This window comes from Melospiza melodia, chromosome 24 (assembly GCF_035770615.1).
Source record: "Melospiza melodia melodia isolate bMelMel2 chromosome 24, bMelMel2.pri, whole genome shotgun sequence".
NCBI lineage: Eukaryota > Metazoa > Chordata > Aves > Passeriformes > Passerellidae > Melospiza > Melospiza melodia.
In genome coordinates this window covers 12,478,331-12,488,450 of record NC_086217.1, presented here as the reverse complement: position 1 = coordinate 12,488,450, position 10,120 = coordinate 12,478,331, and the positions used below count along the sequence as shown (strand labels likewise).

At 64.8% G+C, this 10,120-nt stretch overlaps 1 protein-coding gene across 1 annotated transcript; it reads right to left on the bottom strand.

The window, feature by feature from the left end:
• Nucleotides 1–109: 109 nt before the first annotated feature.
• On the bottom strand, nt 110–9,238 carry USP36 (ubiquitin specific peptidase 36). Its single transcript, XM_063175898.1, has 18 exons — nt 9,014–9,238; nt 8,165–8,275; nt 7,799–7,901; nt 7,160–7,227; nt 6,768–6,838; nt 6,346–6,428; nt 5,958–6,078; nt 5,563–5,703; nt 5,137–5,237; nt 4,788–4,926; nt 3,846–4,511; nt 3,186–3,286; nt 2,102–2,608; nt 1,736–1,881; nt 1,248–1,412; nt 898–1,013; nt 687–819; nt 110–605 (listed from the first exon to the last, which is right to left on the bottom strand). The coding sequence occupies exons 1-18, from the start codon at nt 9,153–9,155 to the stop codon at nt 601–603; spliced, it is 2,919 nt and encodes a 972-aa protein (XP_063031968.1). The 5' UTR covers nt 9,156–9,238; the 3' UTR covers nt 110–600.
• Between the last annotated feature and the right edge of the window lie 882 nt (nt 9,239–10,120).

The following is a 10,120-nucleotide window of genomic DNA, read 5'->3' as shown; positions in this document are numbered from 1 at the left end:
GGTGATTCCCTCATCCCGGTGCCGGTGATTCTCCCCCATCCCCGTGCCCCCTTCCGCCGCTCGCCCCTCGCGATCGCAGCCGACCACGGCCGAGTGACAAAGACCGGGATTTATTCAGTTCCATCCTTCAGTTCCCGCAGCGCCGACGGCAGCACTCCGGCCCCGCAGGGATCCATCCCCCGGTGCCCCCGCGCCAGCGCGGGCCGGGCCGGCACGGGCCGGGGGAGGCTCTCCATGCAGCTGGTGCAGGGATGGGGCGTTATGGAGTGAGGGCCGGTGACGGCGGCAAAGGGGAGGCACAGCAGCACGGAGCAGCAGGGACCGGCTTGAGGCACTTGCCAGGAGCCCCCGCAGGCGCGGGCTGGGGCAGGAGGGGAACAGGCACGGAGAGGATGATGAGGAGCCCGGCCGAGGCAGGCTGGAGGCGAGGCAGTGTGGGCAGGCTCCTGTGCAGCTGGAAAGCAGCTCCCCGAAGGAGAAGGCACAAGCCCAGGGCTGTGGCTCTATTCCCTCCCCTCTCAGCTCCACCGCCAGCTCCCAGGACAGCGCTGCCCTCGGTCCCTGACCCGGGACTGCTCCTGAGCAGTGGGGATGCAGATCTCAACCTGAGGAAAGAGCAGCGTCAGCCCCCAGCAGGCTGCCACCCCCAGCCCCAGGCTCTCTGTGCCCCCTCACGGCTCACTCACCCGAGAGCCGGTGGCCCAGGCTGGCCATCTTGGCAGGATGTGACATCAACCAGAAGTTGCGCTTGTTCTGCAACTTCTGGAACGGATTTGAGTCTCTCCTTCTCTCCTGCTTCATCTTCTTCATTTTCTTTACCTGTGCAGAGGTAGGAGAGCGCTCAGGTCAGCGTGCAGAGGCCCCAGCCCCCTCCACCTGCCCCAGGCCAGCACACACCTTTCCTTTGTCGAACTCCTGGTCCCACTCGTCAATGACGGTCTTGCTTTGGGCCAGGGCTGATGACCGAATGGCATCCTGGCTCACGGCCGAAATCTCACCCTGCCACGTCAACACTGCAGAGCAGTGAAGTCAGCAGAGGACCAGGCTGTGCCCTGCTGCCCCAGGCCCTGCCCCGGGGCTGGAGCCCCTCGCTGCCCACCCTGTGCCAGCCCCATGCCCGGCTGCACCTGCCCGCCTGCACTGCCTGGGGGGCTCAGGCCCTGCAGAGCTGGGGGGCTCTGCCCCCACCCAGGGCTCAGGGCAGGGGGCCTGCACGGCTGTTCGCCCACCAGGTGAGCCAGGATTACCTTGTTTGCCGTAAGCCTTGTCCAAGGAGTTCTGGAGCAGCTTGTCCACCACGCTGGACTCGCGGCCCTCAGGGGCTGTGCCTGCCCAGCTGCTGGGCACAGGGCTCGGGGCAGCCAGGGAGGGTCTCTCATCCCCAGCCTGGCTGCCACTGGGACGTGCTGCCACTGCAGAGAGAGGCAGGGTGAGGGGGAGCCAGGGGGAGCAAGGGCAGCTGCCGTGTCCCTCCCTCCCCAAAGTGATCCCATCCCAGCAAACACCATTTGGACAGACAGGCCCTCATGGCTGAGGGTGTCTGGGCACACAAGTGCCTGTCCTGGGGGTCCATCAAGGGGCCTGTCCCCACCTCCTCCTCCAGGGTACAGGCACTGCCAGGCAGCTGTGGGACCCGCAACAGCGGGGATGGCACAGCAGTGCTCCAAGGGGGCTCCTGGGCAGACCAGCCGCCGGCTTGGCCCTGCCAGGCACCAGACGGGGCACAGGGGCACACCTGGGGTGGGGGCAGTGGTGGCGGGGATGGTGCTGGCAGCCAGGCTGCTGAGGCTTTCCATCCTCTTGCGCTTGCGGTGCTTGTGCTCTCCAGCCTCCACCGTGCTCTGATGCGTCCCACAGGGCTCTGGCTCAGCTGTCCTGGAGCTGGGGAAGGCAGCGGGGTCAGCTCACACCAGCCAGACCAGGGCAGGAGAGTCTGAGCTGCCCACAGAGCAACAGGGCACAGAGACACCTGAGGTGAAGCCACCCACAGGGACCAGGTGGTCAGCTGGATGCACACTCAGGTGCATCCCACCTGCACAAAGGTGAGAAGCCCTGACTCAGGAGCCTGACCTCAGGCTCTCACATGTCCCTTGTCCCTCACCTGTCTGAAGACAGCACTCCAGAGCTGCACTCTTCTGTCTTCTTCAAAGGGCTGTCTTTGCTCCTGTTCTTCCTTTTCTTCTTCTTCTTCCTCTTGAGGGGTGAGGCTGGCTCCGTGCCCAGGCCAGTACTGGGTTCTGGCACAGGTTGCTTAGGCCCACTCTTCATGTCCTGACAGGCCAGACCATGGCAGAGACCCCTGTGTGCCCCCTCCTTCCCCATGACAGACACCAAGTCCCCTGGAGCAGCAATTTTCTTCTTGGGGGGCCTGGAGTCTTTATCAGTGGAGTCCTTCTGAGAGGCAGTGCCCTCCTTCTTGGGGAGCCGGGACTCTTTGTCCTCGCAGTCCTCGGGAGAAACAATCCTCTCCTTCTTGGGAGGGCTGGAGACTTCACCCGCCTCCTTCACAGCCTCAGCACAGGGGCTCTGGTCTGTGCTACGATGTTTCCTCTTCCTTCGCCTCCTTCTGAAGGAACCCTCTGGCTGCTCCTGGCCAGCCCCCGTGTCCCTGCTGCCAGAAAGGAGGAGGTGTGAGGGGTGGGCAGTGGAACCAGGGGTCAGCAGCGAGGCTGGGTGCTGAGCAGGCAGCGTGAGCACGAAGCTGAAGGCTGACTTTTCGGGATTGGGAAGGTCAAGAGCAGATGAGGACAGGCTGAAGGACAGGAAAAGAGGCTGATCCAGAAGCCTGGAAGCCCCTCTCTTCCTCCCTCCCCTGAGGTGCAGGGGCACAGCACCCAACTGCTGCCATATTGCCCACAAGATGGGAATGAGACGCTGCTCTGCGAGCACTCGCAGGTGCCACAGCACACTGGGAAGGACTGGGTGCTGCTGCAGCACATGCTGGTGCTGAAGGCTACGAGGGACACCCAGGGCAAGATGGAGACCAGGCTGGTGCCTCCCGATCCCATGGGACACTAGTACGGGGTCAGGGCCTGCAGAGCTCCCTCCCTCTGTGTGTCAGCTCTTCTCAGAGCTGGAGCACGCCCTGCCAGCCCTGGGAACAGAGAAGCTGCTGCCAGGCCACACAGATGGAGCCCCCACAGCCTTCCTGCCATGCGGGAGCTGGCAGCAATGGCACTGCTTACCTGGACTGGCCCAGAGGCCCGGGACTGGAGTCAGGATGGGCGCCTGAGGGCTGGGGCTGTGCTGGGTGCTCACTCACGCTCACCTTCTGAGAGGCTTTGCCCTGTAGTTATTGACACAAATAAAAACTTGGCCGTCCAACACCAGGGTTTCCATGAGCCAAGAGAAAAAGGGAAGGAGAACAGACACAGACAGGGGGAGGCAGGTGGGGGGTGGGAGAATCAGAAGTGTGTTCAGTTAGAAGAACAAAGGAAAAGGGAAAGAGAGAAATTAAAAGACCTGGAACCCCTGGCATCCTCCTGAGCCCACTCACTGCCTGTGGAGGAGGCTCCCCCACACCCTCCTCTGTGCCATCACCCCGTGCCACTGACCCTGGGACAGGTGACACCAAGAGGGTGCCAATGCCCCCCCCCCCCCCCCACTGCAGGGACTGGCACAGTCACCCCTCTGTGCCAGGCACGGGGGCAGGAGCCATCCCCTGCATCACTCAGAGATGTGGACAAGAGCCAGGCCTGACCCAGAGAGGGGGAGCAGCCACCACAGCCTGGGTTGGAGCTGGGGGCTCTCCCCACCCACCCACCCACCCACCCACCCCCCCCTGTCAACCTGCTCAGGAGGCACAGGGTGTCAGCTGGAGTCCCTGGGCAGAAGCTCAGACTCACCTGTTTGGCTGAGAGCTCCGGTTTCCTGGCCAGCAGTGCTGCCGTGGTGCTGCCCCACTGCAGGGCAGTGCTGCCCACTGGGGAGGGCTTCACAGGGGCTGCCCCAGCGCTTCTGGAGACAGCCAGGTGAGAGTCTTTGGGGACAGCCGGCTTGGTGCCAGGGCCAGCAGGGAGGGGGGTGCCACAGTTCCTTCCCTGAGAGGGGCAGAAGCTGCTGGAACTGCTCCTGGCCCCGTGGCTCTCCTTGGCCAGCTGCCCTACTGTGCTGCCCCAGGAATTCTTCTTCAGGGTCCTGGCCACGGCCCCGCAGGCACTGGGCTCCTGGCTGGACTTCAGCAGCTGGGATGAGGTAGGTGCCTTCTCACTGCCCAAGCCCTGTGGGGGCAGCCCTGCTGTGGCCCTGCACATGGTGCTGGTGGCATGGAAGCCTGCTCTGGGCATGCCAGGTGTCTGCGGCTTCTTGGACCTCTGGCCTGTGTCACAGCCCAGCACAGTGGCCTCGTGGGTGCCTTTGTGGGGCAGTTTGGATAATGGGGTCTGAAAGGGAAGCTTTGACAGAGCAACTCCGTTTGTCAGCTTTGACCCCATCCCGGGAGAGCTACGGGCGACAGGGACTCCAACATCACCTGGGGCTGGCAGCCCCTTCCCCAGCAGCTTGTCTTGCTTCTAGACACAGAGAAAGAGACAAGTTCAGTGAGGAGAGCCACAGACACAGTGATACACCCTCCCCATGCCCAGCCAGGATCCCTGGTTCAGCAGGATCAGGATCTGCCCTGCACAACACCCTCCCACTCCCCCACCCCAGCCTGGCTGCAGCCCCAGCGAGCAGCAGGATCAGGATCTGCCCTGCACAACACCCTCCCACTCCCCCACCCCAGCCTGGCTGCAGCCCCAGGGCCCGGGGAGCAGCAGCTCCTGGGAGCACCAACCTTCAGGACTCACCGGGCCCATGGGTGGCACACACAGGGTCCCGTTAATGGCAGGTTTCTTCACTGGTCTGGAGTCACTGGCAGTGCAGCTGGGTGGGCTGAAGGCAGCCGTGGCCACGGGCCCTGCTGAGCTCTTCCTGGGGCTGCCCAGCCTGGGCAAGGCAAAGCACATCAGCCCTGGGGACGTGGCTGAGCAGCACACACGAGGAAGGGGAGGCTGGAGGAGGTGAGGTGCTACAGCAAACCACGGCAAGGGGCTGGACCCCTCCCTGCCACCCCCACCCTGGGCAGCACACACACAGAGGGGCCTTGGGGCTGCTTGGTCAGGGTAGGGAGCCATGAGGCACAGGGTGCTCTCTCACCTCAGGTAGAACAGCACATAGGCCTGCTGGTTGAGAACCACCTTGATGTTGCTGGGGTGCACCTCGTGGTCGTTCATTCGATACCACTGCCCATTGCTGGCCTGTGTTAGAGAACATGGAGCGTGGTCAGGCTGTGTCTGAGGAGAATGGGGTCAGGCTCTGCCCAGGGAACCACCTGGCCTGCAGAGCCGCAGGAACAGCACCCACCATCACAGCTCCTCTCCCCAGAACCCACAGATGGCCCAGGGGCAGGCCAGGGAGCTCTGTCAGGGCAGACCTTCATGTTTCCCACAGTCCGTGCCCCATGTGCAGTGCTCCACACCACCCGCCCTGCCAAGCACGCTCCTTTCTGCACCCTGCAGGGACCCACAAGCACCTCCCAGGCCCCAGCCCAGACAGGGTGCCAAGGGAGCATCCTGGGCTCACCTTCACGTAGCAGAAGTAGTGCCCAGCGTTGCAGCTGTAGCCAGAGTGCACCAGCACTGCATAGAGCCCATACGTGATGGGATCGCCCTTGGGCTCCGACATGTACGGCCGGATGTCCAAGATCTCAGGGTACCCCACGTCCTGTGCAAAGAAGATGTCTCAGGAGCTGCCATGGCTTTCTTGCCAGAGCACGAGCAGCTCTGCTGTGCTATGAGCCCCATCTCTGAGGGAGGGGACCTGCCCTCCCCAGGCAGAGGCTGTGGCGAGGAAGATGCCAGGATGAACCCAACTTCCCCCACTGGCAGCAGGACTGCACCAGGACCACCTCCCACCCTGCTCAGGGGCAGGACCTCGGGCCAGGACACAGTCCTGGCTGTGGATCACTGAGCTCTCACCTTGGTGATTTTCCTTCCACCTGAAGGGCCGCAGCTGCCAAAGCGTTTCAGTGAGATGGTGAGAACGTTGGAGGCTCGGTGGATGGTGAAACGTTTGCTGGCTGGCACTTTCTTCCTGCACCTGCCCAGGAAAGCTCAGGCTATTCAAGCTGTTCCAACATGCACATGGCTGCCTGCCCTGGCCACACAGCAATGGCAAACCTGATGGGAACGGTGCTGCTGGCACCAGGCACTGCTCCAGACACCTCCCCAGGGCCATGCCTTTGAAGACAAGGCAGCTGAGGGGCAGCAGGCTTCATCCCAGGCCCTGCACCTCGTGGTTTAGCCAGGCAGCAGGCACAGCAGCCCTCCCACAGCTCACCCATGGACCCCAGCAGCCCAGACTCACATGCTGCACCTGTAGGCGTTGTCCCCACCCAGCTGCTCTGGCTTCACAAACAGCTCCAAGGCCCGCACGATGTTTGCGGCTCGCTGCAAGGACAGGGCGGGGGTCAGGGCACCTGGGGCCTGCCCACAGCACAGCCCCGCTGCCTGCAGAGGCACGGGCACCAGGAGAGAGCACACAGCACAGGGAGCAGGCTGCCCCAGAGCCCTGAGCCTGGCACGGTGTGGGGGCTGCTCTGCCCCAGAGCACTGCCAGCCTGCACAGAGGAGTCACGGCTCACGTTCAGGGAACAGGCACTGCTCTGTGAGACAGGGAAGGAGGAGACAGCAGGGGCTGCTGCCCTCCTGCCAGCAGGTCAAGGAGCCTCAGAGCAGGAACAGCCCCCTCAAGAGCACAGAGCCCCATCCCCAACCCTGCAGCAGTACCTCGACCTCCAGGGTCACGTCCAGGTAAGGGTCGTAGGTATCCGAGACAGTCTTGCACTCCAAGCATTTCACTGCAAAGGAAGAGCCATGGGCACACCCTGGCACACCCCAGCATGGCACACACAGCTGCAGTGTCCGCCCAGCCCAGGCATGGGCTCTGGGAAAGCAGGTGATGCCAGACCACTGGGAACAGCTCCTTGTGCTGAGGGCCGTGAGCTGGGGACCCACAGCTTGGGCCCCACAGGCAGTGGCTTCTCCCATTGCCACAGCAGGGATAGTGACCCACAGGTGCTGCAGGACTGACTGACTGCAGCTCTGGGTAAGTTAAACACGTGAGCCGTGTTCCCAAAGGGTTTCACTGCCCAGGCCCAGCCCAGGCTGTTGGTACTCACCACGGGAGCGCAGGTAACCGCCGAAGATCTGGTGAACCAGAGTTGTGGCCTGGGTCTGGCGATCCAGCCTGCAGAGAGACAGCAGCACAGATCCCACACTGCAGCAGCCAGCCCTGCTGCCCCCTCAGGACAGCCCCTCTCTGTTCTGGCCAGTGGCTGGGCTGTGGGAAGTCACAGCCCCTGCCACACTGCTCTCCCTGTGTCCCAGCTGAGGGGTGACACCAGGCTCCAGCACACGCCTTCCTCCTGGCTGGAGCTCAGAGCAGAGGCAGAGCTTCCCAGGACAAAGGGCCTGGGGGAAGCTGCCCTTCTGCAGCCACAGGGCTGGGGCTCAGCTAGCAAGTAGGCCTGTATCCCTCAGCAAGTGGGATTTGATCCCAGCCTGTAGCAGCCTCGGGATTTGGGGGCAGGACTGCAGCTATGCCGAGGTGGAAGAGTCGGCAGAAGGTGAACAACAGCCCCAGAGCCCTGTCCCTGAGGGGCAGAGCTGGACCCCACACCCGAGGCCCCTGGAGCCAGAACCTCCCCACAATAAGGCTGACCTGGGGCACATGTTCACTCCACAGTCCACTCCCGTGAGTGCAGGGGACCAGCAAGGGAACAGCAAAGAGCAGTGATGGGCCAGCAGGCCCCACATACTTGGTGTAGCCATTCAGGCAGGCCTTCTGCATGGCATCGATGGTGTAGCGCAGGAACTCGTGCGCATCCTCCTGCCTGCCGAAGCGCAGGTTATGGGAAATCTCTGCAAGAGAGGGAGCGCTCAGCACGTGCTGCAGCAGATGCCATCCCTCCCTGCCTTCCCTGGGGCAAGGGCTCTGGGCTCTGAGTCCCCTCAACCCAAACCAGACACCAGACTCATGTCACAGAGGAAGCCCCTGGCAGCCCAGGAAGTCTTCAGGCACTCCAAGGCTCCATGAGCCATCTCAGTGGAGCTGTTTGCCGAAACGTGCCCCAGTCCCAACAGTTCTGCTCCCACATCTGTCACGGGGGGTCAGCTCTCCTTACTCTTGAGGTCTCGGATGATGGAGAGTGGCTTTATTGCATTGCCGCTGTTGGCAAAAGCCTGAATCGTGTGGTTCTGCATAGTGCACATCATGCAGAAGCTTCCGTGGGCACCTGGAGCAGGAGAGATGACACGACGTTGGGGGCAAACCCGGGAGAGATGGAGGCAGGACAGGGATCTCTGGTCCAATACAGCGAAGCCATGCTCAGCTTTCCCTATCAGCTCGATGCCACAGGAGATGAGGACCAGCTCATGCCATCCCAACTGGCACGGCCCATATCAGGAGATGGAGACCACCCTGTCCCATCCCAACTGGCACAGCCCATCCCAGGAGCAGCCAGGGCAGCTCCCCAGATGAGACAGCGTTCACATTGAGAGAAAACAGGACCCAGGTATGCACTGGACCAGCCCACAGCTCGGCCCTGAGGGGCACATCCTGCTGGCAGTGCTATGGATGGGGCTGCAAGGCCTGTGTGTTCCTGCAGTGACAGCTCACAGCAGCGCCTGCCACGCTGCTCCTCTGCACTCCCCACAGCCAGGAGCTACTCGGGACCCCCCAGCTGAGCCCCCAAGAAGCCATCAGGCCCCATTGGGCCCATCTCAGTCCTGGCTACACCCAGCAGAGACAAAGATGCCAAGCTTGGGAACACTGCTGTGGCCAGGAAAAGGGAGTAGGACTCAGGAACAACGTCTTGACAGAGAAACAGGCAGAAAGGAGCAGGGCAGGGAAGGCGCATTCTGATATCTGCACTCCCTCACAGAGCCAGGCAGAGCGCTGAGAGCAGCACTGTGAACAGCACAGGCAGGCGCTGCTCGTCCCTCCCAGCCCCTGCACCGGGGTCCCCACTCACAGGTGCGCCCGTGCTCCCGGGACAGCAGGTAGTTGGTCAGCGGCGGCGTGTAGGTCAGGCACTGCAGCGCCGAGTTCAGGAAGCAGGTGTTCCCCAGGTTGCTCAGCCCGGCGCCCACTCGGTGGACCCGCTCCCACTTCATGGAGAGGCTGTGGGCCGGGAAGAGCACCTTCTGCGGCGGGGGGATGCCGTCCCCCGCGGGCCGCGGCGGGGCATGGCCGTGTCCTGCGGGGAGCAGACAGAGTCAGCCGGGGCAGGAGCGCGGGAGGGTCCCTTCGGCCTCTGCACTCACCCGGGGGGTTCTGCGGCCGCTCCGCAAGGCCGCCGGTGACGCCGAGGGGGCGGCCGGTGGGCTCGGCCCCGATGTGCTCGTACTTGTCCCGCAGGTGGCCCAGCTGCCCGGCCAGGCCGCGCCGGGCGGGCACGAACTCGATGCGCTGCTGCAGCACGGAGCGGGCGGCGGCGGCCAGCGGCCGGCCCAGCTCCGCCGCCGCCTCCCGCCGCCCCGGCTCCAGCGCCTCCCGCAGCTTCTCCGCGATCATCGCCGTGGGCGGCCGGCTCGGCGGGCCCGGCGGCCGCGCCTGCAGAGAGGGCGGAAAGCGGCGGCTGAGCGGGGGGCACCGGCCCGGCCAGGCCGCTCCCGCCGCGCTCCGGCTCTCAGAGCAGCCGGCCGCCGCCACTGCCCCCTCGGCGGGTCCCTGGGCCGCCGCCACTGCCCCCTCGGCGGGTCCCTGGGCCGCCACAGGCCGGTGCCAAGCCCCCGCCGCCACCCGCGGCCCCGAGCGCCGCCGCCGCGCGGTCCCGGCCCGGCCGCCGCCATATGCGGCCCGGGAGGCGCCGGCGCTCCGCTCCGCACGGGCGGCCCCGCCGGCAGGGCCGGGGAGCGCGGCGGGACGGGGGCGCAGGCCCCGCGTCCCCGGGCCCGTCCCGCCCGGCCCGGCAGCGCTCACCATCCGGGTCCCGCCGCACGCACGTGTCGCCACACCGCCAGCAACTCCTTCCGCCCGGCCCCGCTCCGCCTGGCCCGGAGCCGCGGCCGCTCCGCCCCTTGCTCGGCAGAGCCAACGGGGACACCAGCTCCGCCCGCCCGCTGCGAGCCGGGCGCGG

Coding starts and splice junctions, on each gene's coding strand:
- USP36 (XM_063175898.1), bottom strand. CDS start 9,155: ATGAAGTGGGAGCGGGTCCACCGAGTGGGCGCCGGGCTGAGCAACCTG. Junction 5,704..5,957: donor GTGGAAGGAAAATCACCAAG/GTGAGAGCTCAG, acceptor TTCTTTGCACAG/GACGTGGGGTACCCTGAGAT. Junction 2,609..3,185: donor GGGCCTCTGGGCCAGTCCAG/GTAAGCAGTGCC, acceptor TTCTGGCAGCAG/GGACACGGGGGCTGGCCAGG.